A 10,920-nucleotide genomic window follows, 5' to 3' on the forward strand; every position below is an offset into this window, starting at 1 on the left:
ACACTAAAAGAACTTCGATTTCCTTATCAGGACAAATTTCTTCTGCCATTTACACAGGTTGTTTTTTGGGTCACACATGGCAGTACTCAAGTGTTACTCCTGGCTCTACGCTCAGAAATTGCTCCTTCAGGCTGGTGAACTACCGGCTTCTAACTCATTAAGAAACTCTTTCCTCGGGGCTCGGAGAGATAGCACAGCAGTGTTTGCCTTGCAAGCAGCCGATCCAGGACCAAAGGTGGTTGGTTCGAATCCCGGTGTCCCATATGGTCCCCCGTGCCTGCCAGGAGCTATTTCTGAGCAGACAGCCAGGAGTAACCCCTGAGCACCGCCGGGTGTGACCCAAAAACCAAAAAAAAAAAAAAAAAAAAAAAAAAAAGAAACTCTTTCCTCTTCTGGGAGCAGAAGTCTTCACCAGCATAGGGAATAATAGCAAGGCTCCATGTCGAAGGCCATTTTTTACTAAGGTTAGGGGGGACTGCATGGCTCTGTCTGCCCCCTTTCTTCTCCTTCCTCCTGGACTCCAGGGCTATCCCTGGGCACCCGCCCAGGGGGCTAGCGAGGTGGGTGCCGGGGAGGAGTTTAAAGGGGACCTCAGGTTTTCCCCAACCCTCGCCCTGCACAAGAGCGGTGGGTGTGGGGAAGTCACCAGCAACTTTCCTTCCTACCAGTGTCCATTATAGATATAATAGTTTAATAGGATATCATAGGGTTTAATCTGTTTACTATATACAGAATGTCTATGTTGTATACTTTCCTCTCCCCCCCCCCCCCCGCTCACCACCTTACAAGCTCATTTCTAGTCCTTTACTCCCTCACCCCTACTGCCTAGTACCCCACATTTAACTCTTTTTACCCTCAGTTCTTGGCTCCTCATAAAACAGATCATTATCCCCACTCAAGCCAGCTGCCAACCAGCTCCCAAAGTGAAAAAATAGACTCTCAGCCTGAGATCTACTCTCAGCGGCCTCCTATCCTCCACCTTCCTTCACTGTGTACCTGTGCTTGCTACCATACTTGGTTTCTGAGAAGTCCTCACTCAAAGACATTTCCTGATATGGGACTGCAGGGAATCATTTTGCAGACTCCGGAAGACCAAATCAAAGACCAAAGTGGTGTCCTGGATTCAACACCCTCCCCCCACTATTTCTAGTAAAGACATAAAAGGGACATGTATATCTCCTTTGTATATCTTAGATGTATTCCCTTAACAGCTGTAACTCTTTTTGAATATCCTCTTTATAGTGACAATTTTGCCCATTGTTGGTTTTCTTTTATCTTTATGATCTGTTCAATAAGGAATTACAGTAGCATAGTCTCTCTGTTTAGATTTCATGTTAGAACCAAGTTATGGGGATTGTTAAACTTGTTCCCTCAGCCCCCAGATGCATCAATAATACCTTGTGGCATTATTCCTCTTTTGCATAGGCAGATTAAAATGGAAAAGTATCTAATAGAGATGAAAATACAAATTTTGTAATGCAGTTAGGCCTTATACCCTAAACATTGGCATAATGACTTAGCTCAGGCCTCAGAAAATGGGCATTGCCCATACACCCCTAACCATGGATACCATATAGGGAAACAACCACAATTGTCTATATCATCACCAGGAAGCAAACTTCTACCAGGGAAGACCCTACCGCTGCCCTGGCACTAACTTACTCCAAAGAGTGTTCTCTTAACACCCAGATGACTTAGCAACAGCAACAACCTGCTTGCAGAGCATGGCTCTTCGCATCTAATGGTAAGGTGAAACTAGAGGACGCTCCACAAATCATCCTGACTTCAATGAAGGAAATGGACAAAAACCAGAATCTTTAACTACAGGAACCTGACACCAACAGCAGCTAATGTGCGAAAAAATTTCACCAGGACCACAGAAAATGACTCAGAGGTTAGACAACCTAGTATGCCTGGAGCTCAGTCGGTCTTATGGCAGAAAACATCAGGGGTAAGGTCTCCTCATATTTGGGCCAAGGCTTTTTTTTTCCATTTTCCCATATTTTGCTGGGCCTATGCAAACAACAATTGCCACTCTTACACCATTATTATTGTATTTTTTAACTCTTATCCTTTGGGGAAAAAAGCTTACTAAAATTAAAAAATAGGGGCCGAAGAGATAGCATGGAGGCAAGGCATTTGCCTTTTATGCACATCAGTGGTTCGAATCCTGGCATCCTATATGGTCCTCTGAGCCTACCAGGAGCTATTTCTGAGCATAGAGCCAGGAGTAACCATGGTGCATTCAACAATGGAATACCACATGGCTATTAGAAAAAATGAAGTCATGGAATTTGCTTACACCTGGATAACGAGAATATTATTCTGAGTGAAATGAGTCAGAGGGAGAGGGACAGACACAGAATGATTATATTTGAGAGGTTAAAAAAAAAGAGTAGGGGGGCCAGAAAACACAGTACTAGGGTGTTTGCCTTGCATGCAGCAGACCCAGGATAGACCTGGGTTTGATTCCCAGCATCCCCATATGGTCCTCTGAGCCTGCCAGGAGTAACCTCTGAGCGCTACAGGGTGTGGCCCAAAAACCAAACCAAAACAAACAAACCAAAAGTATTGGAAAAAAATGAAAAAAATATAGTATGGCAACAGTACCCAGAGACAATTGGGTCCAGGAGGACAGGTTCATGGTAGAAAGCTTTCCACAAATAGTAGGGGAGTGCAATTAGGACAGAAAAGGACCACTGTTACAATGATAGTTGGAAATTACTCTGGAAAGAACTGGATGCTGAAAGGAAATAAGGTGATATGCACAATACCCCTTCAACAATATTGCAAACTGCAATGACTAAAAGAAAAAAAAAGGAGGAAAAGGAAGAGGAAGAATAAAAAGGAGGAGGAGAAAGGAGGGAGAGAAGATAGAAGAGGAGGAGGAACAATAACTGGGGAGGGGCATTGGTGGCAGGAAATGTGCATTGGTGGTGTTATACATTTTATGACTAAAATTCAAATCATGAACAACTTTACAATTGTTTAAAAAAATGTATTATGGGACTAGAGCAATAGCACAGCAGTAGGGCATTTGCCTTGCACCAGACCCTGGTTCAATTCCTGGCATTCCATATGGTCCATGGAGCCTGCCAGTAGATTTCTGAACACACAGCCAGGAGTAACCCAAGTGCCGCCAGGTATGACCCAAAAAACAAAAAGGGGGGCAGACTGGTAGTACAGTGGTAGAGTATTCTGCCTTGCATGCGCTGACCCAGGATGGATGCAGTTTTGATCCCCGACATCCCATATGGTCCCCAAGCCAGGAGCAATTTCTGAGCACAAAGCCAGCAGTAACCCTTGAGAGCCAACCCCCCCTCCAAAAAAAAAACAAAAAACAAAACAAAAAAAAACCTTGTATAATAAACAACCTGTAACCACAGTGTTTAAAGAAAATTATTAATTTAAAAAATGCATCTGGAGGGCTGAAGAGAGTAAAGCAGGTAGGGAACTTGTCTTGCATGTGGTTGACCATGTTTGGTCCCCTACACTTCATAAGGTCCCCAAGACCGACCAAAAGTGATCCGAGTGCAGAGCCAGAATTAAGCCCTGAGCGCTGCCAGGTGTGGTCCAAATATCAGACAAAAACTGGTGTTTTTTTTTTTTTGTTTTGTTTTTTGGGGTCACAACCGGCAGCACTCAGGGGTTACTCCTGGCTCTATGCTCAGAAATCGCTCCTGGAAGGAAGGCTCAGGGGACCATATGGGATGCCAGGATTCCACCGACATTCTGCATGAAAGGCAAATGCCTTACTTTCATGCTATCTCTCCGGCCCCCAAAAATGTTTTAAATAAATTGGGAATGGAATGATAGCACAGCTGGTAGGGCATTTCTCTTACTGAACCAGGTTTGATCTCTGGCATCCCATATGGTCCTGAGCCTGTCAGGAGTAATTTTTGAGAGCAGAGCCAGGAGTAACTCAACACCAACAGGTTTGGCCCCCAAATAAAGTAAAATAATTATGTCGATTTGGTGAATGATTAGAGTCCAAGCCATGGTAGATATCTAAGATCATATATATAATCAACATGTAGAACTTCTCAGTTTCAGCCTAATTCTATATATAGGTAAAAAAGAGGTGAGACATTTTAGTGAGAAACTAAAGCTTGTTTTTGAAAAGAACAGTGGTGGTTTGGGGGGAAAGAGGCAAATGAAGAAAATGATCATTTTTTAAAATTTATTTAGCACCCTTAACAGGAATACTTAAAAAAAGATCTCAAGCAATCTAATATCTAATTAATCAGGCAAATCTAATATCACTGCTGAGAGGAAGAGATGGAAGGAGAATAAAGGCAAAGAGGGAGGGAAGAACTAAACGTGAGGGAGAAAAATCGAAAGAGAACTAAAGAGAAATGTGCTCCACAGTACAACAGGTAAGGGCATGAGGCAGATCTGGGTTCAATTCCCCACTCCACCTCCACCACATGATTCCCAAAATTCTACCATGGATGATCCCTAAGAACAGAGTTAGAAGCCCTAAACACCAAAAGTGTGGCCCACAAACAAACAAAAAGTCCATATGGGTTAACCCACATTTTTACCTTACAATATTAATTTATTTTGGAGCTCCGTTTTGTAGTCATTCACTTATCACAACTTAGGGTGCATAATTACTTCATTGAGTTCTCTATTTCCTAAAATAAAACTGTGTTGTCGCTTTTTTAATTACAGGGCTGGAGCAGTAGTACAACATGGTAGGGCATTCGACTTGCATATGGCCCCCTTGGGTTCAATCCCTGGCTTCTTTATATGGTCTCCTGAACACTGCCATAATTCCTGAGTGCAGAGCCAGGAGTAACACCTGAGCATCACTAGATGTGACCTCAAAACAAAACAAAAAATAGTTTAATAGACAAACTTCTTAGCACTTTGGCAATGAGTATGGCTTTCACTCATAGCTCTCTTACTGAGATTAATAGAGGTCTGTTATATTCAACCTGTTAAAATGATTTCATGCTTTTTCAATGAGTTGTCTTGTTCTTATTTTTTTTGTTTGTCTTATTTGTTTGTTTGTTTGTTTTTGGGTCACACCTGGCAGCGCTCAGGGGTTACTTCTGGCTCCACACTCAGAAATCGCTCCTGGCAGGCTCGGGGAACCATATGGGATGCCGGGAACCATATGGGATGCCGGGATTCGAACTAATGACCTTCTGCATGAATGGCAAATGCCTTACCTCCATACTATCTCTCTGGCCCCAGTTGCCTCGTTCTTAAAAAAAAAATAAAAAAAGAAGAAGAGATAGCACAGCAGGCAGAACATTTTCCTTGCATGTGACCAACCTGGGTTTGATCCCCGGCATCCCCTATGGTCCCCAGAGCCAGCCAGGAGAAATTTTTGAGCGCAGTCAGGAGTAACCCCTGAGCACCACTGGGTATGGCCCCCCAAAACAAAATATAAAACAATTTAAAATATAGCACATACTTTGTTCTACTCTATGCATGCAAACTTTTACTCCTCAAATCAAATTCTATGTGAATTACCCCCACTTTCCAGATGAGAAAGCAGACACCAAAATATCAAGTATTTTGAAATCTCATGGATTAGATGGCAGAACTAGGATTTAAATAGAAATTTTTGAGACAAGAATGTATTTTTAGGGTAGGGAGGAACACCCAGCAGCAATTAGGGGTTTCTCCTAGCTCTGCACTCAGATAAAACTCCTGATGGGCTCAGGGACCATGGTGCCAAGGATCAAACCAGAGTCAACCATGTCAAGGTAAAAATTCTGCTGTGCTCTGGCCCAAAATCTATGCTCTTAATCAAATACCTGAAGATAATTCTGATGTAGAAATCAAAAGAATCGGGCCCGGAGAGAGCACAGCAACGTTTGCCTTGCAAGCAGTCGATCCAGGACCAAAGGTGGTTGGTTCGAATCCCGGTGTCCCATATGGTCCTCCGTGCCTGCCAGCAGCTATTTCTGAGCAGACAGCCAGGAGTAACCCCTGAGCACTGCTGGGTGTGGCCCAAAAACCAAAAAAAAAAAAAAAAAAAAAAAAAAGAAATCAAAAGAATCACCCAGCTTTCACTGTGTTGAGAATGAGTTGGCTAGCAGAGACAATTTTTTGGTCTTGAATTCAGAGAAAAGGCTGTTAGACCTATGGGGGATGGGAGTTCTTTGTTCTGTGATGCTGTGATGACCTCAGAGTAAACTGCCATTAAACCGAAGAAAATGGACTGTTTGTCTGAAGGCCTGCTCCAGGTTGAGGGGACCATTGAGCTTCTCTGGGATCAGTTGACCCATGGTCTGGTCTGTAGACACTGTGGCAGCAGTAGCTGCCTCCAGAGTCCAGGGAACCTCATGATACTATTCTTGTTCATGGTTTGGCAGATCAGGAAGTGGTGGCACCTTGGGAAATGGGAACAGATTCAGATATGGTATTCTGAGGACATGCTTCAAGGCAAGGTGGGTGTTAAAGCAGGGTAAGTTTTGATATTTGTGATTTCATAAAACATGAGTCTAAGTGAATACCTACAAATTCTTTTTTTTTTTTTTTTGGTTTTTTGGGCCACACCCGTTTGATGCTCAGGGGTTATTCCTGGCTAAGCGCTCAGAAATTGCCCCTGGCTTGGGGGGACCATATGGGACACCGGGGGATCGAACCGTGGTCCTTTCCTTGGTTAGCGCTTGCAAGGCAGACACCTTGCCTCTAGCGCCACCTCACTGGCCCCATATACCTACAAATTCTAAATGTGAGGCTAGGTAAGTGATCACTGACACCCCATCTGAAGTCAGGTGAAAGAGGTGTAATTTTTTTTTTTGTTGTTTTTGGGCCACACCCATTTGACGCTCAGGGGTTACTCCTGGCTATGTGCTCAGAAATCGCCCCTGGTTTCGGGGAGACCATATGGGACACCGGGGGATCAAACCGCGGTCTGTCCCGGCCCTGAAAGAGGTGTAATTTTAGGGAACACTTCAAATGTGAGCTGGGTGTGATGACATTTTACATCAGGTGGGTGACTGCTGGCTACAGGTGTGGGGCTGGAGAGCCACTGTTTGCTCTAGATATGGAAGAGCTGGCAGGCTCTTAAAGTATGTTTTTGGGGCCGGAGAGATAGCACAGCGGTGTTTGCCTTGCAAGCAGCTGATCCAGGACCTAAGGTGGTTGGTTCGAATCCCTGCATCCCATACGGTCCCCTGTGCCTGCCAGGAGCTGTTTCTGAGCAGATAGCAAAGAGTAACCCCTAAGCACCGCCGGGTGTGGCCCCAAATTTTTTTTTGATTAATTAAAAAATAAATTAAAAAAATAAAGTGTCTTTGATATCATGCCTGATAGAAACTTTTTTCCATTCCCAGCGCCTACCACTTCTTGATTGTCTGTGGAAGCAAAAGTCAGAAGAGGAAGAGAAGGAAAAAGAGAAATCTTTACTTTTACTGAAGCCATGTTGTCTACCCAAAGAAACTCCTATTAGACAGCAAGTCAAAACAGTCCTATCTCAGCCAACCTGTGATGCTGAAGACCTCTACCAGGAAACAAGGACACCAGAACAAGTACTTATGCAGATTTCAAGCAGATCCTTCCCCACATTTCAGACCCTCACCAACCTGCCTATAATGTACAAGGCAGCACCAGGGAGTCATCGGCAGCAGGAAAGAAGTCAGCTCTTTTGGGGTCTCCCCTCTCTGCACAGTGAATCCTTGGAGGCTATCATTCTAAGCTCAGGAGACTCCTCCCCCTTGCAATTATCTGTTAGTCCTTCTGCTTTATTCAACAAGCTTATCTTTGTGAGTAGGTCCAACCTGTTGCTTCCTCCACACTGTTCCCTAATCCAGCACCCAAATCAAGAAAACGTGGAAGGGACAGCAGCACCTGATTCTCAGCAACTTTCCTCTTCACCTTCCCCTCCTGTTCCATTACTTCCCCTTCATATTAAGCACTTTCCCATGGAACACAAAGAAATCTTATGTGGTACTGAGCACAGAAGGGTATCATACATCTTTGAGGACCAAGTTTTGTACCCACAGTCATATCTCCAAAGAACCAAACCTTCCTCTCCCCTTCCTTCATCCGTGTTCTCGTGGGGAGTGGCACGGGACCCAAGCCTTCAACACATTCCAGATTCAATCTCTGCATCTCTGCTGTATCCCTCCAGCCATCTGGGAATTCTTACTAGGTCTGAATCCCCAAGGAAAACAAAGGGACAAAACGAGAATACCAAAGTCTCTGATCCAGCAAGATCACCTCCCAACTCAATTCAGACTTCCTTGCCAGAATTTCAGGGAAAAAATCCTATAGAAGGCCTATTTAGATCTCATGTTCTCTGGGAAACCATAGGGCAAAATGAGAATCAACACATAGCTGAGCCTCCAATCCTGGCCCCTTGTAAACTCATAGCCCCCATGACAGTGCCTCAAGAAAGTTGTCACCTGGGAACTTCTATAAATGAGACTAGGTGGGCAAGCATAGGACATGAAGAGAAATCTCAAGCCTCAAAGTCCACTGAAGGCAGGCTTTTTGCACCTATGAAATCCTGGAAGCATAGAGAGAACCCTCAGTCACCTGAGTCTCTAGTGTTAGTCCCCTCTCCTCCAAACCTCCAGTCAACAGTAGATGGAGGCAGCGTCCTGGGAAATTTACCTGAATCGAAGTTCCAAGGAGTATGCAGAGAAAACTCAGGAAACTCCTCTGCCTTTGAGCCCCCAGCCTTGAATCAAAAACCAAGGTTTTATAGAATCAGGTCTCCATGTGTCCCTTCAGGAGCCAAAACACTACTGAAAGGTATGCAGAGTCAAGAAAGTATTTGGGTCTCTGCAGACTCTGTTTCAACTCCCAGCTTAGTCTCTGCACCGGAGTCCCTAAAAAAGATCCCTAAGGGGATCCTATCTGAGTCCAAAGCTTTACAGACCAAGGAATCGAAAGAGAACCTCTGGATCTCTGAGTCCCTAGCACCTAGCCATAAGCCACATCTAGCTACTCCTATAGACCCCCGAATCTATTCTGTGGAAGGCCTCCCTAAACTAGACACTGCATGGAAGGACTCAGAGCATTCGAGGAATTCCTGGGCTTTCCAGCCTCTACCACTGGCTTTTAGTTCACCCCCAGTTCTGGTACTGGAGTCCCCCCAAATTAGTCCCATGGGGATTCAGCTTGATTCTGAGGACAGATGTGGAGACACACAGGAAAAAAAGTCTTGTATCTCTGAGCCTCTTACTTATAGTTCACCCCAATATCCACATGACAGGCCTTTGGGAGTACTGGAAGGTTCTGAGCCTGTTTTCGGGAACAGAGAGCAGAAAGAAATGTGTTATGTACCTGTGTCCCAACTGTGGAATCTCAGTCCACTCTTAAACCCCATGTCAAAATTTAACATAAATGAGTCTACTGGAGATCAACCCAATTGTAAACTTGAGTGCCCAGTAGTGGAACAGAAAGAGAACTGTGTTGCTGAGCTCCCAATCTCCAGCTCATTTTCTGTTCCTTTATCACATTCAGACAACAATGACCATGAGTTTGTATTTAGGAATGTGCATCTACCAGAGTTTGTCCAGAGACCCAGTCCTGCAAAAGAAAATTCCCTGCAGCCAATGCCCTGTTTTCCCACTCCTGAAATCCACAAAATTGAGTATAACTGGATTTGCCTACCCGAGAACCAGATTTTGCCAGAAGCTGAGGTGGAGGCTTTACCCTCCCAGGAAGAAGATGGTCCACAGGTGGCCACTCTTAGGATCCAAGCCTGGCATTGGAGTAGACAGATGGAACTAAAGCTGCAGAAATTGCAGCAGAGACCTACTTCCAGATCATTCAACTCAAGCCAATCTATAAAGTTCCTAGCTCTGGGCTCAACTCCAAATTCTGGGGACTTTCTTCCTGCTCCCCAGAGCAGACTCAAGCCCTCATTCCATGCCCCCATTCCCTGCAAATCCAGAGTACAGAAATTCAGCCTGTCAAAGTCTGTCCCTGTCTTCACTTCCTTTCTCCTCAAGCTCAAGAAGGATGTGGCAGTGCAGAAAAAGAGCCTCAGACAGGAGAAAAAATGCAAAAGATGGTAGTCAAGGTGTCATACCAGAGGCCCCAAATTCATACAACTGGTAAAAACTGCCTGGGCTTAGGAGAGTTCTCAAATCTTGAGGTGTCAACTTCAACCAAGAGAAAGGACAAAGTTTTGGCACGGATTCTGGCCCAAAATTCCAGAAAAACCAAAGCAAGGGTTCACAGAGGGGACACAAGACTGGGGCCACCCACAATTACAAGGAAGAGCCAACCAACCAACCAACGCCTCTGTCTGCAGACCTTCCCAAAAATATCCATGCAGACGCCCATGTGGTGGACACAATGCTTTCCTCCAGCAGCTTCACTCCATGGCTGCAGGTTCTGAAGATCAGCAAGGGACAGGAATAGAAACAGGTGACATACTGACGCCTCAGCATTGTAAATTCTGCCCTCAGGCACACATGGAGAAACAGGTCTCCTCCAAACCTCAGGCCACCCTTACTAGGGAGCTCCGAAGGGTGTTAGGAATGTTTGTGAGTACACACGGACCCCTGCACAACGAACTCAAGCAAAGCAGTACTGGCAGCCAGTAACATAAAATCTGAAGCCATATACCAGTTTGGGGAGGTGGAGAGCAAAGAAAACTAATAAAATAGCTGAAACAGATTTATGCTTTCTTTTGAGTCTGGGCATTGGGATCAAGTGATGATTATCAATTATCCCCACCCCACCCCCCCAGGCAGGTTCCAGACTAACTTGATTTTTTTTTCTTTTCCGGCCACACCTGGTAACACCCAGGGTTACTCCTGGCTTTGCGCTCAGAAATCTCTCCTGGTTTGGTGGACGGCTTGGAGGACCATATGGGACTCCAGGGTCGTCCTGGGTCAGCTGCATGCAAGGCAAATGCCCTACCGCTGAGCCATTACTCCAGCCCCAGAACTCAGGATTCTTGCAGTTTTAATTTTCAGTCTTTCAGATTATAGAGGA

General features: G+C 44.9%; 1 protein-coding gene across 1 annotated transcript; it reads left to right on the forward strand.

Annotated features, from left to right (window-relative positions):
- The first annotated feature begins 6,173 nt into the window (after positions 1-6,173).
- C1H9orf131 (chromosome 1 C9orf131 homolog) lies at positions 6,174-10,526 on the forward strand. Its single transcript, XM_049771519.1, is given in 6 exon segments — positions 6,174-6,407; positions 7,329-8,174; positions 8,544-9,135; positions 9,436-9,795; positions 9,798-10,102; positions 10,293-10,526. Coding segments are annotated over 6 exon segments (2,571 nt in total).
- The last annotated feature ends 394 nt before the right edge of the window (positions 10,527-10,920 follow it).

The sequence above is a fragment of the Suncus etruscus genome, chromosome 1 (assembly GCF_024139225.1).
Source record: "Suncus etruscus isolate mSunEtr1 chromosome 1, mSunEtr1.pri.cur, whole genome shotgun sequence".
Classification (NCBI taxonomy): Eukaryota; Metazoa; Chordata; class Mammalia; order Eulipotyphla; family Soricidae; genus Suncus; species Suncus etruscus.